The following is a 15,975-nucleotide window of genomic DNA, read 5'->3' as shown; positions in this document are numbered from 1 at the left end:
AACACCGTTGTTCAAGTTTTAGAGAATTAGGACCAGTAATACTTTCATCAATCGAAGCAGAAAAACTGCAACCAAAATTTAATTATTCTGATTTTGAACAACCAAAAATGTCAACAAAACTGTTCGTTATGAAATGACAACTAATAAAATGAAATTTAATTGCAGCATTCTTTTGTGGGCAAAAAAAGCAAAGCCTAAGTTTTCCGTTTTTGAGAGACAGTTTGAATTTCAGATAAAGATATTAAACAAAAAAATTTCTGGTCCCCTTTACTAGAGCATGATCTGGTTCTGAAAACATTTCTTGGTCATAAAAATAGTTTTCGTGAACATAAACTCCTGAATCATTCAATATATTAGAAAAAGAACTAACCTCATTACAGAAGTTAAGGCGTCGCAAACATGAAATTGGAAAACTTTTAGTCAAAAAGTTTTAGGAAATAAAAGCTACTGAAAATTTACGTTTTGGGCCCCGGGAGGCGTGCAATAATCATTGACATATGAACTTTCAATCAATAAATTTTAAAAGTGTGGATTTTTGAAACCTTTCAAACAATTTTTTTAGTCAAATCTTCAGTTACCAAATTTGTCTAAATTCTGTTTTTACATTTTTTAGCTGAAGAAAGTTATTATGAGTTTTAAGAAAATTAACAATTAGAGGCAATAACATTGCACAACATATATTTTCGGATGCTTTCAATTCAACTCCATATTCTTTACCTTCTCTTTTTTGTAAATAGTATTTCGAACCTTTGTTTTTGTTTAACTCTGAAGTCAAGTTTGTAGTTTTTGCATTGTTCGTTTTCAGTTGGTGACATTCTCAGAAAACTAAAACAAAATTTTAGGGAAAACTCAATAACTCAAAGAACAACACAAGTTCCACGTGTGCAGTAATTTGTCCCCTATTGAATCAAACTCATTTTCTACTTCATTTTCTAAAAAGAAATGAAGTTGAAAATTTTCTACTCAAACTACTTCATATTCTAAAAAGAAATAGTTAAGCGGATATTTTGACAATAAAAATTTTGCGGTATTCTGAGCTGGAAACAATTTTTTTCTTTCTTGTGAGCTCTGGTTTTCTTTTTAAATTGGTCTTTTTGCATATATTCATTGATACAGAACAAATTTGCATGATTGCTTAAGATAGTTTAATTTTTTTTCAAATATACACCTGGTTTGCTGTTTTTTTGTTAACCCTCATAAACTCCCTTAGACCTTGTCATCAATTGAAATAATCACAAAAGCTTGGCAAAGAATAGTTTGTGCTTTAAATCTCAAATATAGATGAATCAGAAAATGCTTTATACATTGTTTTTTGTTTGTTTTTGTCAATGTTTTGTATTCATATTTTTTTTCATCGCTAATCAACGTATCGGTAACGGCTTTTTGAAACTGAAGTTCTTTATTTTGATTTCTATGATGTGTTTGGTAATTCAGTAAAAGAAATTTTCCTAATTTTGTTTTACGTGTGAAAGATAAACCAACCAGGCGTAAAAATTGTTTGAATTTTTTTTAATTTTAACTTAGAAATAGAATAAAAAATTAAATTGAAATCTTTTTTTCGAAATTTTGAATCAACTTCCTTTTTTTGAATTAAATCTTTGTTTTCTATGCCCCAAACTGTTACCCCATCAATTTTTTCTTAACGATTATTTCTTTATAAGTTTAAAAAATGAAGTTTATTTGAATCAGAACTTTATTATTGGGGCTAGAAATGACGTCTCTCTCTCTCTCTCTCTTTATTTACCTTCTACAAACAAAAGGTGATATTTTACGTGAAAAAAAGTATTCCTGGCATGTAAAATCCCCATTTTTTAGAAAAGTTTCCGAACAATTATGTTCAATTTACATCTGGAAAACTCAATTTTTAGCATAGACAACTGCCAACATCCAAGGAAAATTCATTTCTAAGGGTCGGCAATGATATCTGAAACTTGTAAAAACTAATCATTATGAGCCCCAAATCTGTTTCTCAAGAACAAATTATAAATCACTGGAAGCAAAAAAAGATGGAGCAAGGTCTTCGAAAAAAGATTTTATAAACTTTCCATTATTTCTTTTTTAACCCATATATATATATATATATATATATATATATATATATATATATAAATTATATATATATATATATATATATATATATATATATATATAAATTATATATATATATATATATATATATATATATATATATATATTAGCACAAAGGGCTCTAGAATACAACAAGGAGGCTCGGTAATGTGCTTTCGCACATAGGGTTCTGACCCCGCTCATCCACATTTTTGGCTTAGATGTCTATCAAATGAGGATCAGATAGAAAACCCCAAAAGTTCTAGTATTTTCCAAAAAAATTTTGTATGAACAAAGATTGCCTTCGACGCAAATAACTGATTGTAGTAAAAAAATGCTGCATGAGATTGATGAGATCAGTCATTATTAAGACAGGAAGTCAAGACGAACAACAAAATCAATCAGCAATAACCAAAAGTATTAATTACATCCAAAACTTTATGTCCATTTAAAAAAAACTTACTAACAAGCTCAAAATTGCGTCAGATAAAACTGCAACCAAACAAAATAACCTGTACTTCACTAGAAAACAAATGGGACCACTCTATAAAAAACCTCGGTAACATTCAGGCAAAAAAGAAAAAAAAACAGCAAAGAAATAGAATGGCTTATATTTTCAAAAACAATTAATTTCAAAGCAGGGAAAACAATTAGATAGCAATTGAAAACGTCCAATATGTTTATGATCACATACGGCTCTATAGGGGGAATTAAGACATGCCATTAATCAATTTTTGTGCGGTTACAAAAAAACAACAAATAGAGACAACCAACAAAAATTCATTTAAAACTTGCGAGAAAACGCTGTCGAAGCCGAAGGCCATATTCGGCCCCTCAAAATATGTTCAAAAGAGCCCTCCTCGAACGCTAAAAATGTGGTATAGGCCTTCTCATTAATGAGAATAGGTAACACGTAGACCAAAAAAGAAAATAAAGGGCAAAATTAATTAACACTTTTTTTTCGAAAACACTTTAATTCCAAAGCCATGAAAGCAGCTAGCTACAAAATGAAATAACTAAACAGGTTTGTCTATGTATCCAGAAGAAGGGCTTGTGACCTTCAATTTTCAAAGTCATGAAAGCCGCTAGCTACAAAATGAAATAACTAAACAGGTTCGTCTATGTATCCAGAAGAAGGGCTTGTGACCTTCAATCATTTAGATTTTGTCTTATGTCTACAAAAAGAATGTTAAATATAGACAAAAATCAGAAATTAGTTTACGTTTTGTGCGAAAAACTCGTGCCGAAGCCAGTAAAATCATATTGAATTGTAAAAAAACATTAGATTTTGTACACTTGCATCCTCCCTCGACCACAACAATGTCATATGTGGCCTGTAATTAACGAAGATAAGTAAAATATAGTCAAAAAAGAGCAAGAGTGCGAAGTTAAACAGCGTTGAAAAGAGTTTTTTTATTTTTGAAAACAATTGGTTTCAAAGTCATGAAAGCCATCAGCTATCTGTTCAAATCAGAATAAAGGCTTATTTATTCCCTAAAGAAATGCCAATGAGACGTGTCATTATCCAGGTAACTTCATATGACTAAAAAGATAAATTAAAAAATACAGTTAAAGACGATTTTTAAAAAATTCAATTCTTTTCTTCGAAAGGGGTGTCGAAGCCGTTAAAACCATAATCTATGCCTTTCAAGACTTCTAAATGTTCAATTGTGCCCTACTTTGAACTCCAAAAAAGTAATAGAAAATTGTCAAATTTGTGATAATGTGACAAAGCGAGAAAAAGAACGTGAGAAACGTGCCAATACCTAAAATTTAAAAAATATTAAAATCTAGTAGTACCCAAGCCAAGTAGTACCCATATTTTTCAATTGTAACAGTCCAAGATGGAACCAAAAGCGCCCCCGCTATTGCTGTTTGTCCTTTTGGAACACTCAATTGTTTCAGATGCTTCAGATCTAGATAAATTGTTAGTTAAAAGATCAAAAATATGTGCTGTGTTTTTGATAATCATAGATTAAAGTTTGCAAAACCCGGCAAAATTTTGATTCAAGACTACTCTATGGAAGTGGAAGTCAAAACAGCTCCTTTCGTAATTTACAAAGATTGTGTTTGTTGTTTTTAGAGTGTGTACTTTCGGCAAATTCAATCAAAGTGGACTAAAAAGCTTATTTCGGGCAATTTTTGCTGAAAAAGGCTGAATTTTGAAAACTTTAGCCAAAATTTCAGCCAGAAAAATTAAATCAAAATAGTCGCCAATTATTTTTCGTTTCTAAAAATGAAATCAACAGTACCAATGTTAACAATTTTTTATAATTTTTTATTAAAAATGACGAAAGTTTCAGGCAAAATTCCGGAAAATGTGAACAAAAACAACGGAAATCCGTCTATTATTCACAAAAATTCAAACCTCAAAAACTCCCTGTAAAATACCATATTCGAAAAAAAATTTTAAATTCCGTGTTCTACTCTGGAGGGGCTTTTTAATAATACCACTCACAACTCTGTACGATGAATATATCGATCGGTCAAAATTGTCTGAACAAAAAAAACCCATCCCCTCAAGAGGGGTCGGAACAAACAATGAAGCAGCGATTTCACGGGGTGAGTTCTTGCGTCAATTCCACTTTGCATCTGTAACTACCATAAGTGAATGAAACGCTTTTCAAGGCATTCATTTTTTCTTCCAATGGCTTTATGAAACTGTTTTAGTTTTTGAACAATTGATTGCACAACTTTATCTGATCTAGCAAAAATGCAGGCAAATTTTAATAAATACCTATAACAATTTTATTGAGTTTTTAAGTTGTGAGTCCTTAACCTTCTTTTCAACACATGCTAAAAATAATTGGTTAATCAGCTGATCTTTTTTGAACCAAGCACTACTCATTAAGCAGTCATCTTCCAATCTTCCTTGATCTGTACCTGAAGACCATTTTGTGATAGAAAGCATTTTTGGAAAAAGTTTCAACCCAGAGTTTGTAGTGTTTGATAATAATAGATCGCTTGAAAAGAGTCTTTGAGATATAACGTTTTCTAATGTGTCTTTTTTAATAGCCGCACAGCGATAGCTGGGGCTATTATTGGCCTTCTCTTGGTTTTTTACGACTCGAAGAGGAGTATTGGTTTTCTTAAGGTTTTTTTTTTTTACCGGAAGTACTATTCGTTCAGACGATGTTTTGACCTAAAAGCGAAAGCGAGTAAAATTGCAGTGTGAACTAATTTTTTCTGAGCGAGAGAAGTTTTTTGATCATGCGCTGCGTTTAGTGAATGACTTTTTGACATTGAAAAGTAGTTTTTGACTGAATGGCACATATAGATAACCGTTTTTAGCCGTTTTTTCGTCTAAGTGGCCTAGTTTTTTTGCTTGTAATTTGGTTTTTTGTAGAAATAATTTTTAGTCGATGCTATGGTGAAATGTAAACCCGGGAAATTGTTAGCACAGTATTTTGCATAGCCTGAAATTGCGTTTCAAATGCGAAATTGGCACATATTTCTTGATTTTTTAGTTAATTTTTGGCTTTTTTTTCTATTAATTTCTTCATTTTTGGATCTTTTAGCTATTTTTTGTCAAAAATCAGTTAATATGGCAACTTCCCTTTGATAATTCATATACTCAATGCCTCTTTCTACCTCGATGTAATTTTGTTTCATAAAATTGTACATTTGCTAATCCGATTTTCGTAGTTTTTTGCAATTTTTTTTCAGTTTTTTGTTTGTATTTTGCATTTAATTACTAGAAATAGTATTTTGGGGAAGATGAGGGACTTTAATTTCGTTTCAAAAAAAATTCAATCATTTTTTGGTGTTAATTTTTTGAAAAAACAGATAAATTTTTTTCATAAATGCAGTCTTAAATATTTTTTGACCACTTTTTTGCAAAATGTTTCATTGTCTCGTATGTATGAATTCTGCTTTTTCTTGTTTTATTCTGCTCAGCAAGCTGGATTTTTGTCTCGAATGACTTGTTGTCTTTTCTATGTCTCGAATGCTGATCAATGAAATGTACTCGTTTTTATTGATTTTTTTAAATTTGATTATTAACTTTCAAAAATCAAGATTTGGTCTTTTTGTTACGGTGTTCCTAACACTGTGTCCATATTCTTCACATTCTCGTTTGTATCATTTTAGTTTTGTCCTGGCACCTACTTTTGTTTTCGCTATATTGATTTTTTCAGTTGTTAAAAAATTGAATGAATTCAGCTTTATCTTAGATCTTGGTTCCTTCGGTTTGCAATTGGTTTAATTCAAAATAAGGCAGTACTGGGAGTTTGCTAGAAAGTCTTTTCCAACATTTCGACTTATTACTATTCATTGCAATTTTATTCCGGGCTGGGTATTGTTTTCAGACGATTGTTTGCTTTTGAATATTATTTTCTTGATTTTGTTTTTCTATGATTAATTTAATTTTTGAATTAGTATGAAATCTTGTTGTCTAGCATATATACAACAAGAAAGAATCATGTATTATTTTTGTCTTAATTGCCGTGATAAGAATTCTAATTGTAGTGGTTCTCTGATTCTTAAGTTTGAGCACTCTTTTTTGAATAATTTTGACTTTCCTGTCTTTTTTGAAAAGTTTTTATCTGCCGTTTGCTTTCGCAATCTTTTCGAGATTAGAATCATTAATTATCTGAGGACATTTGATGGTCTTGTCAGCTTTGTCAGGCTATTAGTTTTTGACCATCCTAAATATTTCAGACTTTTTTAACGTTACCAAACGTTTTCAATAATAAAATTTTGCTGCATTTTCTTTCTCTTGGCGACAGTGGTTTAAATTTCACCGATTTTTAGATCAGACCCGCGGAGGTAATGAGTTAATGGTTTAATACAAAATGTAATGGCTTCAGCTGCAATTACGGTTTTGTTAGTGAAGTTTTGGTGCTTCGAGTCGCTTCCGGAATTCTTCCGGCTATGTTTTTTATTTCGTCGTCATGATTTTTGTTACGACCATATGACGTCACAGCCACTTTTTGTTCATTTGTTCATGCAATTTCAACTGAATTGCATGTGTGACGTCATTTTTCGCTCTAAATGGAGCGAGTTTTTCTGTTCATGCGCGTGATTAAATTTTTGGTCACACTTGACTTACCTCACTCTCAAAAATGACTTCCTCAATTTGAAATTGACTTTTATTTACTTTACTTCAAAGAGATAAGGTCAAATGGGTGTGTGTCACTCTAAATGAAGGTTATTTGAGATCAGCTAATAGAGGCAGCAATAACTTATACAGATTTTTAATCAAAATAACAGATCAGCATTCAATGAAAAGACGAATTTTTTTGGTCTGTCTTTTTTACTGTTTTTTTAGACTGCCGATCTACGACTCTATTGCGGCTATTTTCTGGCAATCTGCCAGCTATGTGTTTGCAGTAAATGTCCTGAATTTCCCCCACATAAAATCTATACCTATTGTTTGACCTTAGAATGTTTGCAACATGATTGCTGTTCAAAACTCCAAGGAAACCGAGATATTGAAGACACAGAGAAGACGTACTGAAAGGTTTCTTTTACTGTCTTTGTCGTGGTTTAAATCAATTTTTTAACAGAAAATATAAACAAATTAGCTCGTGTGTATAGTACTTATCTATGACAAAAAATATAGAGGAAAATTAGATTAACTAAACAATTTTAAACGATTGAAAGGATTTTAATTCAGGATCCCGGAAGTGCATTTCTCTATTTCTGTAACAACTCATGAGAACCACCTAATGATTTGGTATAATAAAGTTCATCAATGAGAGGTCGCTGGACGTCAGAATCAGTTTCAATATATGCGTGATTATAATTTTTTGTCAGATTCAAAGGTCAATAAGATAATGTAGATAGACTAAATTAGACTTAGAATAACGTTAAGTGTCGCGGCCATTATTTGTTGACATTTCAAGAGTGTTCTTTGGGTTAGATTTTCTTTTGGTTTCTGAAAAATTAACATAGCAAACTTATAAGTTTCATTATGTTTAATCAAAACCAGCACATCCTCCGTCTTTTTAAGACAGTTTGTGGAACCGGTTCTCCAAATTTATCAGGCTGTTTTCTATTTCCTCTGTCTTATTTGCCCTCTCAGCTCATCAGTTATTTCTCGGATGGTAGGCTGGTGAATTAATTTTCTGAATTCCTAGTGATTGAGGCCTCTGTTTTAGATCACTTTTTGAAAACTTCTGTAATAAACAAATAAAAAAGTCCTGAACTTTCCAAAAGATGCAAGGATTTGACTAAAATAAATTTTGACAAATAAATAGTTTTTTTGGTTTTCTTTCATGCGGGGGAAAGCTTTGTCCAGACTGAACATGCGCCGATATTTGCCAAAATGTTGTCTCGGTCTCAGTCCAAGTGGAACTTTTCTCAGACGTCGGGTTTTGGCCACCTAGAAGGCGTCTGCCACAAGCTAGACAGACCGGTTCATTTGATAACACTTACATTTACGAACAAAATCTTGAACTTCCTGTGTAATGCCAAACTCTCGTGACATCATTCTGTCTATTACTTCAGTTGCGTTCTTCACAAGATGTGTTTTTCCAAAAACCAAATAAAATGAGTGTCAGTTGAATGTTCGGACAAGATCTTTCATTCTGATACCATTGCGTATGGTTAATGCATTTTTGTTGTTCTAAATCTTTTTCCGCTTTTGAACAGTGTTTCAAATTGCCAGTTTTGGAATCGTTTCGTTATGTCTCGGAGTACTGTTTTCTCCAGCTTCCGCTCTGAGTTTTGCTTGGACCACCAGGTTAATGAGAGCGAAAAATATCGTTGATCTCCAAGCGCACTTGATTGCTCTCTGATTCGTATTTGTCAAAATCCATTCCGCACAAATTATCTGCAATGGGTATCTGTTGTCCGGTTGTATACTTCCGCTCAGTATCGCTCCCATCAGATTTTCTGAACCAATTGGTTCTTCTAGCTGATTCTGTCGTAGGAGTCTCATCTGGTGCAGAGAAAATTCGAGAAATTTCTTTTCTTTGTTCACAAAGACAGTTGCCAGCCCATGCCGCTCCTTATTTGTGTAGTTATGTTCCACTGGAGACATTTCTCCTAGAGAATATATTACTAATTGTCTTTTTTGCTAAAGAACCCCGACAGTCACTTTTTCAGAGGTTAACACATAATTCGTTTTTGATGTATGGAAAGGCTTTTTTGCAGTTTGTCCTATGAATAATCGTTTTTCTTAATCATTTAGAGGTCGCATTTTCTGCAAATGGAACCTCTGTCAAAGAAAGTTGCCAGCCCAAAAACGATTCGAGTTGTTTGTTGGTAGTAGGTGGTGTGGGATTGTGTGCTGTTCGCTCTTTAGAAACTGAGTTTCTCAAAAAACCCTCTCGTTGGTTTTTGAGTTCAATGTTTTCTCATTAGTAGTAAAGTTTCTCTTTTGCAGGTGACTCTTGACAACGAGCTTTTACTTTCGAACTGCTGCTTGGTAGTCTCATGGACTAACACGACGTCTCGAAAGAGTTGCCGAATCACAACTCTCCCGATTCTTCCATTTTGATTTTAAAAAACTGGAAGATTGAAAAACTGTTTTTCAATGCCTCAGGTTATCGGCGGATATTTATTATAATATGGAAGAACTTCGTGTCTGTATTAAGTAGTCCCCATCCATGACTTTACTATGGATATGCGCTTTGAAAGCCACGCAAATTCTAAGTCCACTTCTTCTTTTGTCACAGAACTGGTGAAGCATTAGTGATTCCTGCTGGCTGTAGAGGCTCCTGGATTACCTGTCTGACTATCTGTTCCAGCTTCTCTGTGGCTTTGTTTTGAAGAGATTTAAGTTTTTTCCTGGCTTTGCCCGACATTTGATGATTTTGAAGCTGTTCACACTTCAGTCAGTTTTAATTTTTTTCCACTAGTCCCACTTCTGTTTCTTTCAAAGTCTCAAGTAAGTGACCTCAGAAGCGTTAACTAATGACAATCCCTAACTGCGCTTTCCGAACCAGCATTTCTTCTTTATGTACCAGCATTTCTAATTTGCAGTTAATTGTTTAAATTTAATTTTATTTCGCAAACAAACTACAGACTTGTCCTTTTGTGTAAAGCACTCCCCTTTTGGTCCTGGCGATGCTTGCACTGAAAAACTTTTTTTTGTTTTTTGTACTTAGCTGAGTTTAGTTGTGATTTGCGTCTTCATATTTCAAGTATTTTCCCCCTTTTCACATGCCTTCTATTTGTTTTTCAGAAGGCGACAAGGCCTACTAGAATGTAACACATCTCCAAATCTAATGCACAGATTGTCGCTTTGTTAACTGTGATTTTTGTTCATCTTTATTAAGTTTTTTACCCGATGAAGAGCTTGCAATAGCCATAGATTGACTTCTGAACATAATTGTCTTGGTTATATCAGCGACAGATCTTTTTGGTGTTGTTTTAATACAGTCTTGTCTAATTTTTGCTTCAGGGCTCCTAATTCTTCAGTTTTGCTACAGGGTCCTAATTTTAACTCAGATGAATTTTGTTTTCCTTAATTTCTCCTCGTGATTGGTAACTGTTTTCAGTTCTTTGAAGTCATAATAGTGTAATTATTCTGTGATCTGAGCTAGGAAACCGCCGTTTCGTTCATCCACACTTTGTATCGCGGACAAAAATTTGGTTTTTTGCGGTAGCTACTCTTTCCGTAGTGGAAACTTATTTTCAAATCGTTATTCTTATCTCATTAAGTAAAGTGTTGAATAGCTTCTTAATTTTCATTCTAAATTTAAAAAGCAGGTCTTACTTGCAGATTTTAAAAAAAGGATTTTCTACCTATGTTCGACTATGGTACCAACAGTGCTGATCTTGTCCTGTTTGAGGTGTTCAACGCAGTTATTGACTCTGCATTCTGTATATCTGTAGTTCGGTTGATGGTTGAAGACCCTTGAACACAGATCAAGGGTTTCAATAGGTTGAATTTTTAATTAAATTTTCAACTGAAATTTTTCAAAAGTTAGCTTTTGTTTATAATACTTATCTATGAAAAAAAGCTGAAAAAATTTAGATTAGCATTAGTATTTGTTCATGACTGACTTGTGAAAAGATCTCTGTTCTGATTGCCTGTTGTGATTTTATTTGTTGTTTTTCGTGAGAATCATTTTTGACCCTGGTATAATCGAATTAAGTATCTGGAGGTCAGCTGATAATTAAATCAAATTTCAATAGGTTGGAGAAATTATTTTCTGAAAGTTGACTGAAAGCAAACAATAAGATGATGTTCGCGCCAAGAAAAATTTAGGCTTTGAATCAAGTGTAATTATGTGGCCATTAATTATCGAGACATCACTGAAGTTTGACAGGTAAATTATTTTTTTCTGAAAATATAGCAAGGAAAACTTCTGGATCTTTCGTGATTTTCATTCAAATCCATCACAGTTTTGTTGGCACCTGTATTCGAAAATTTGAAATTTTCTAGTGAATTTATTGTATTTGGGTGTACATTATTTTTACACTTTTACTCTACCGTCAGAATTATTAAAATTTTATATTTCAGCTATTATTGATTTGTTGTTGTTTTAGAGCTTTTCTAACTTCATAAGTCGGTTTAATTCGTTTTCAACGCCACCAATATTCAAAAAGAGTGGGTAGTGCTCACCTCCACTGAATTCTCTGGTTCAACTGCCAGAGTCTTGATTTACTCTCTTAATTTGAGCTGTTGTTTCCAGCTCCAACTTATGGCCACATGTAAAGTAGTTATGTCGCATTTTTCAGCAAACTGAAGTATGAGGTTCAGGACCTAAAGCGTCGCAGTGCAAAAAAGCCGGGATTGAACGACAAGATGTGCGCACGATGTCAGGCTGAACTGGGGATGTTTATGAACTCTGGAGCTGAGTGCTTCAAGTGCCATTTCATAGTGTGCAAGAACTGTCGTGTCATTGTCACAGAAGACGGCAAGACTTGGCTTTGCATTCTTTGTGCTAAACAAGCGTAAGTTATCCATTGATGTAAGTAAATAAATAGCTAAAGGAATTCATTTTTGGCTCAAGAGACACTTCTTGAACGGCATCGTGCCTATCTGGTGATCTCTCAAAAAGTATTGAACTAAATCTCACGGATTATTTTTCTGTTCACATCTGTCAACTTTTTGAAAGAAATCGTTTTCATTTAGTAAAACTAGGCCTCAAAAAAGTTTTCAGAGCTCAAAAGCTTTTAGGTGTATTGTATACCGTTCCAGGCACCTAAATTTTTATTTCTTTATCATGATAAGAAAATGAATTTGATATTTCTTAGGAGCGACTAAGGTCTTGTTATTTTTAAGTGTTGCATCTACGGAAATACGGAAACCTGCTCTAAACAAAGCCAACAACCCACTCTCTGGGAATTTTATCTCTTTTTTAAGTACTGCGAAACGTGAATTCATTGCAAATTTTCAGTTTTTATTTCTAAAAAATTTTAGTTTTCCAAAAGCATCTATTTGCTCCAAAACGTTATCTTCAAAATAACAGTTTCGAGGCAAAAAAATCGAGCGGAATACCCCCAGAATTGTCAAAAACAGGATGTCTGGGTTGCATTACGGTCAGATGGACGGAAAATGCATGTTAAGTGTCCAAACAAGCTAACCGTAGGTAGCTTGTAAATTGAAAGTTTTGCAAAATTACGAGGAAAAAAGGCATTTTCAGGAACTTATTTTTCAAGTAGATAATGCTCCCGTGCATAAATTGAAGATTATCGGTATTTGCCAAGATAAGGTGTGAAAGGTACTGGAATGGCCGGCATATAGTCTAGATCTCAATCCAATCGAAAATTTATTGGCAATTTTTATGATGCAATTACGAAAGCAGTCAGTTTTTTTGAGAAAGTTTAGAAGAAATAGTGTCTAAAATTTGGAACCAATTTGACCCAGATGTTATTAGAAACCTGTGTGAAAACTATAGAGGCCGCCTGCTAGACATTTTGAAAAGCTAAACGTGTAATCACGCGTTACTAGAGAATGAATTTCAACTCAAAATGTTCTATTTTTTGACGTTTGTAACACTTTAAAAAGTATTCAGTTGTACGTAGTTTTTGGTATCATAGTGTATCAAACCTTTGATATGCTAGTTTTCAAAACAAAAAAGGTCATAAAAATTATTTTTTGGACTTCCATTTCACAACTCTGTGAGTGTAAAGAAAGCATTAAGGAACCAGGCAGACGTAAAATTTGTGCAACTAGCAAATCAGCATTGAAAAGTTTTTAAATCTTCTTCTGATTGGTTGATAGCGCTGTAACTGATTCGCCTTATCTCTCAATGTTTTATGACTGGATATAAACATTAAAATAAAAATAGCGTTAAGCTGAAATTAGAAACAAATGACTTGATGGGTAAACTGGTCCCATGTTCGGCTGTGATTTATTCATATTAAGTCCAACGGGGCGAGGCATAGTCAAAGGATATAAATCTCTACAGAGATTTGGGTTTTTTGATTTTAGGGCAGTTGCATGCTTTGCTCTACAATATTTCCATGTATTATTTTCTCTATTAATACACGTCTGCTCGAAAAATGGTTCGCTAAATAGTTGAACTGATTCTCTATTGAGAATTGACGAACTTGTGTGCTGCATTTATTAGACGTGATTTATTCAAAAAGTTTTAATGCGTTTAAGCTGTTTGGTCACCAAGCTAAAGGAAAAAATTTAAAAGCTTGTCTTCATTTCTTCATCTAAAATAATTTTCCATAAAAATAATTATAATTGAGATTACAGTAATGAGGAGTACCTTGTAAACAAAGACGTAAAACAATTGTTCAGACGAAAAAAACGACCATTTCTTCCAAAACGAACATACCGGCGCTTTTTTACAATCAAAACCGATGATACCGACGGAACCGAACGTTAAAAATATTTGTAAGGATCGAAATTGAACAAACCGAATATATTTGACAATGTATCATTTTTTTGTTCGTTTGAACTAGGTATAGCTTAAAAGTGAAAAGGATAAACCTTAATATTTAAAAATGCTTTCCAGGAAGCTGCGCACAATATCTGGAGAATGGTTCTACGAGAAAGTATCAGAGCGTTTGAAGCCATCCATGGCCTCTTACGTGCATGGGAGCAACTTTGTTCGAGATTCCATCCGACTCAAAAACAGAGGAGGTCTCATGGGAAGAGGCAGCCTTGGTGGTGTGGGCAGGGCTGGCTTCATATCCAACAGCAGTTCAAACAGCCCAGTTATGTCCAAAAGGGGAAGTGCTTTAGAAGGTGGGCCAATGGGCAGAGAGGCATCCGTGATTTCTGCTTGGCAAGCCGCATTTCCAGGCCTAACTTCAAAGTCAAGGACGTTATCAGGTAAACAGAAGCTTGCGTCATCCGCATGCACACGTTGAAACTTCTCCTCACTTTCAAAGAAAGGGGCCGACATTAAAAAAGTATAATTTTATAATCCCTTTTGAATTGTTATACGTCACCCCGAGTCATTTAACCCGGCATTTTTAACACCATTTTATTTTGAACGCTCTATCATTTCTCCCTTCAAAATTGTTCCTTGAAAACCTTATTGAACAAAAATCTTTGCCCAAGCCCATCGCATTCCTTATCTTTCATGTCAATAATCTCAATAATGTCAATTGTATAAGAGACTTAAAGCAGGATGAAGTGACAGAGAAGTGAAAAATCAGGGTGAAAAGACGGGAGCGAAGTTAAAATGAGGTTACCCTTTTGGAACTAACTTTACCTCAATACAAAGGAACGTCTTAATTTTGTTCCTATTTTTAATTGAATAATATTCGCCGTTTTCTTTACCATAATGAAAAAGCTGATGAAAGAGCTGATGAATTTGTAGCTGATTTTATTGTGCGGACTTATGGATACCGCAAATTATTATAATGGAACTTATTTTCCTGAGCAAGTTCCCATGAATTTACGAAAAACAATACTTGAAAAATTGTTATTTTTCGTCCAATAGAAACGGAGCACCCAAAATGTGAGGCTATGAGGCTTGATTCTTTCAGCTGACGCCTTACGTAAGCATTGTTATGAATATCCCAACATAAAATAGCGCACTGCTAACCTCTTTGACATCATTATCATCAGTGGTCGTATTGTGACATCACTGTAATCCTACTATATTCATCCATTCAAGATTAGTGTTTTGGATTGTTTTAAATAAATGATGTAATTACTGTTTGAAAGTGACTCAATTTTAGTTTATTACATAATATCGTGACTGTTTGATATCATGTCAGTATACTTTCTGTTTGAAACGAATCAAGCATCGTAGATGACAGAAGTTACTCTGAGACAACTGTATAAACAATTTTAATGAAGATATTGGTTCTAAAGATAGAATTTCAATTCTTTTGATACCTACTTGTAAAAAGTACACTACAATGAACGTACCCAAATAATGCGACACTTTCAACAAAAATTTTACGAATTTCATCTCAATTTTTTTAATATTTTATCTCTCAAGTCTTTTTTAAGCCTCTTGACTAAACTTTTTAGCGCAATTTTGAGTAATTTTCTCCATTTTGTTTCAAATTTATTGGATTATTATTTAACGGATGATAGAATTCAAAATCTGACTTGAAAAACTACCGAGTAAAATTTCGGTTCTCGTAGTCGATTTTTAATTGCTTCAACTTAATTTAATTGCCCCAAACTCCGTAAGCATATTTTGAAAAAGTCTTAAATATTCTTGGCTAATTTTCTATGGGTGAATTTTTTTGTTCCGACCCACAATGGCGTTGTTCATTCACTTTTGCCGATCGATATATTCATCGTACGGGAACGTGTGTAGTATCATCAGAAATCTTGTAAAGCGTTGAATTTCCAATTGAAAAGATTTTTTTCCAAGAAGTTACAGACGTTTTGTGAACGTCATCCTTCCGTTGTTTTGTTCACATTTTTCGTAATTTTTGTTTAAATTTTTTGATCAACTCTTGCTAAACAATGACAAAATTGTTTGCGCTAGTCTCACTGGTTTTACATTTGAAGATCAAGGGGAGTTGTTGCACGGTTTGAACCAACTGTTTTGACTAATTTTGCAGCTAATTTTAAAAAATCAGCAG

The 15,975-nt window shown here is 33.4% G+C and overlaps 1 protein-coding gene across 10 annotated transcripts in view; it reads left to right on the top strand.

The window, feature by feature from the left end:
* The window catches only part of LOC142358757 (uncharacterized), a 150,719-nt gene that overhangs the window by 82,491 nt on the left and 52,253 nt on the right, over positions 1-15,975 (top strand). For all 10 annotated transcript variants that reach the window (XM_075410328.1, XM_075410324.1, XM_075410321.1 and 7 more), the window contains 2 exons: positions 11,701-11,916; positions 13,935-14,254. In XM_075410328.1, coding sequence (XP_075266443.1) covers positions 11,701-11,916; positions 13,935-14,254 — 536 coding nt within the window. The remainder of the gene's footprint in view (positions 1-11,700; positions 11,917-13,934; positions 14,255-15,975) is intronic.

This window comes from Convolutriloba macropyga, chromosome 2 (genome assembly GCF_964194025.1).
Source record: "Convolutriloba macropyga chromosome 2, txConMacr16.3, whole genome shotgun sequence".
Taxonomy (NCBI): Eukaryota; Metazoa; Xenacoelomorpha; order Acoela; family Convolutidae; genus Convolutriloba; species Convolutriloba macropyga.
Note: the sequence above shows the minus strand (reverse complement) of the source record. Positions and strands in the feature narration are given on the sequence as shown.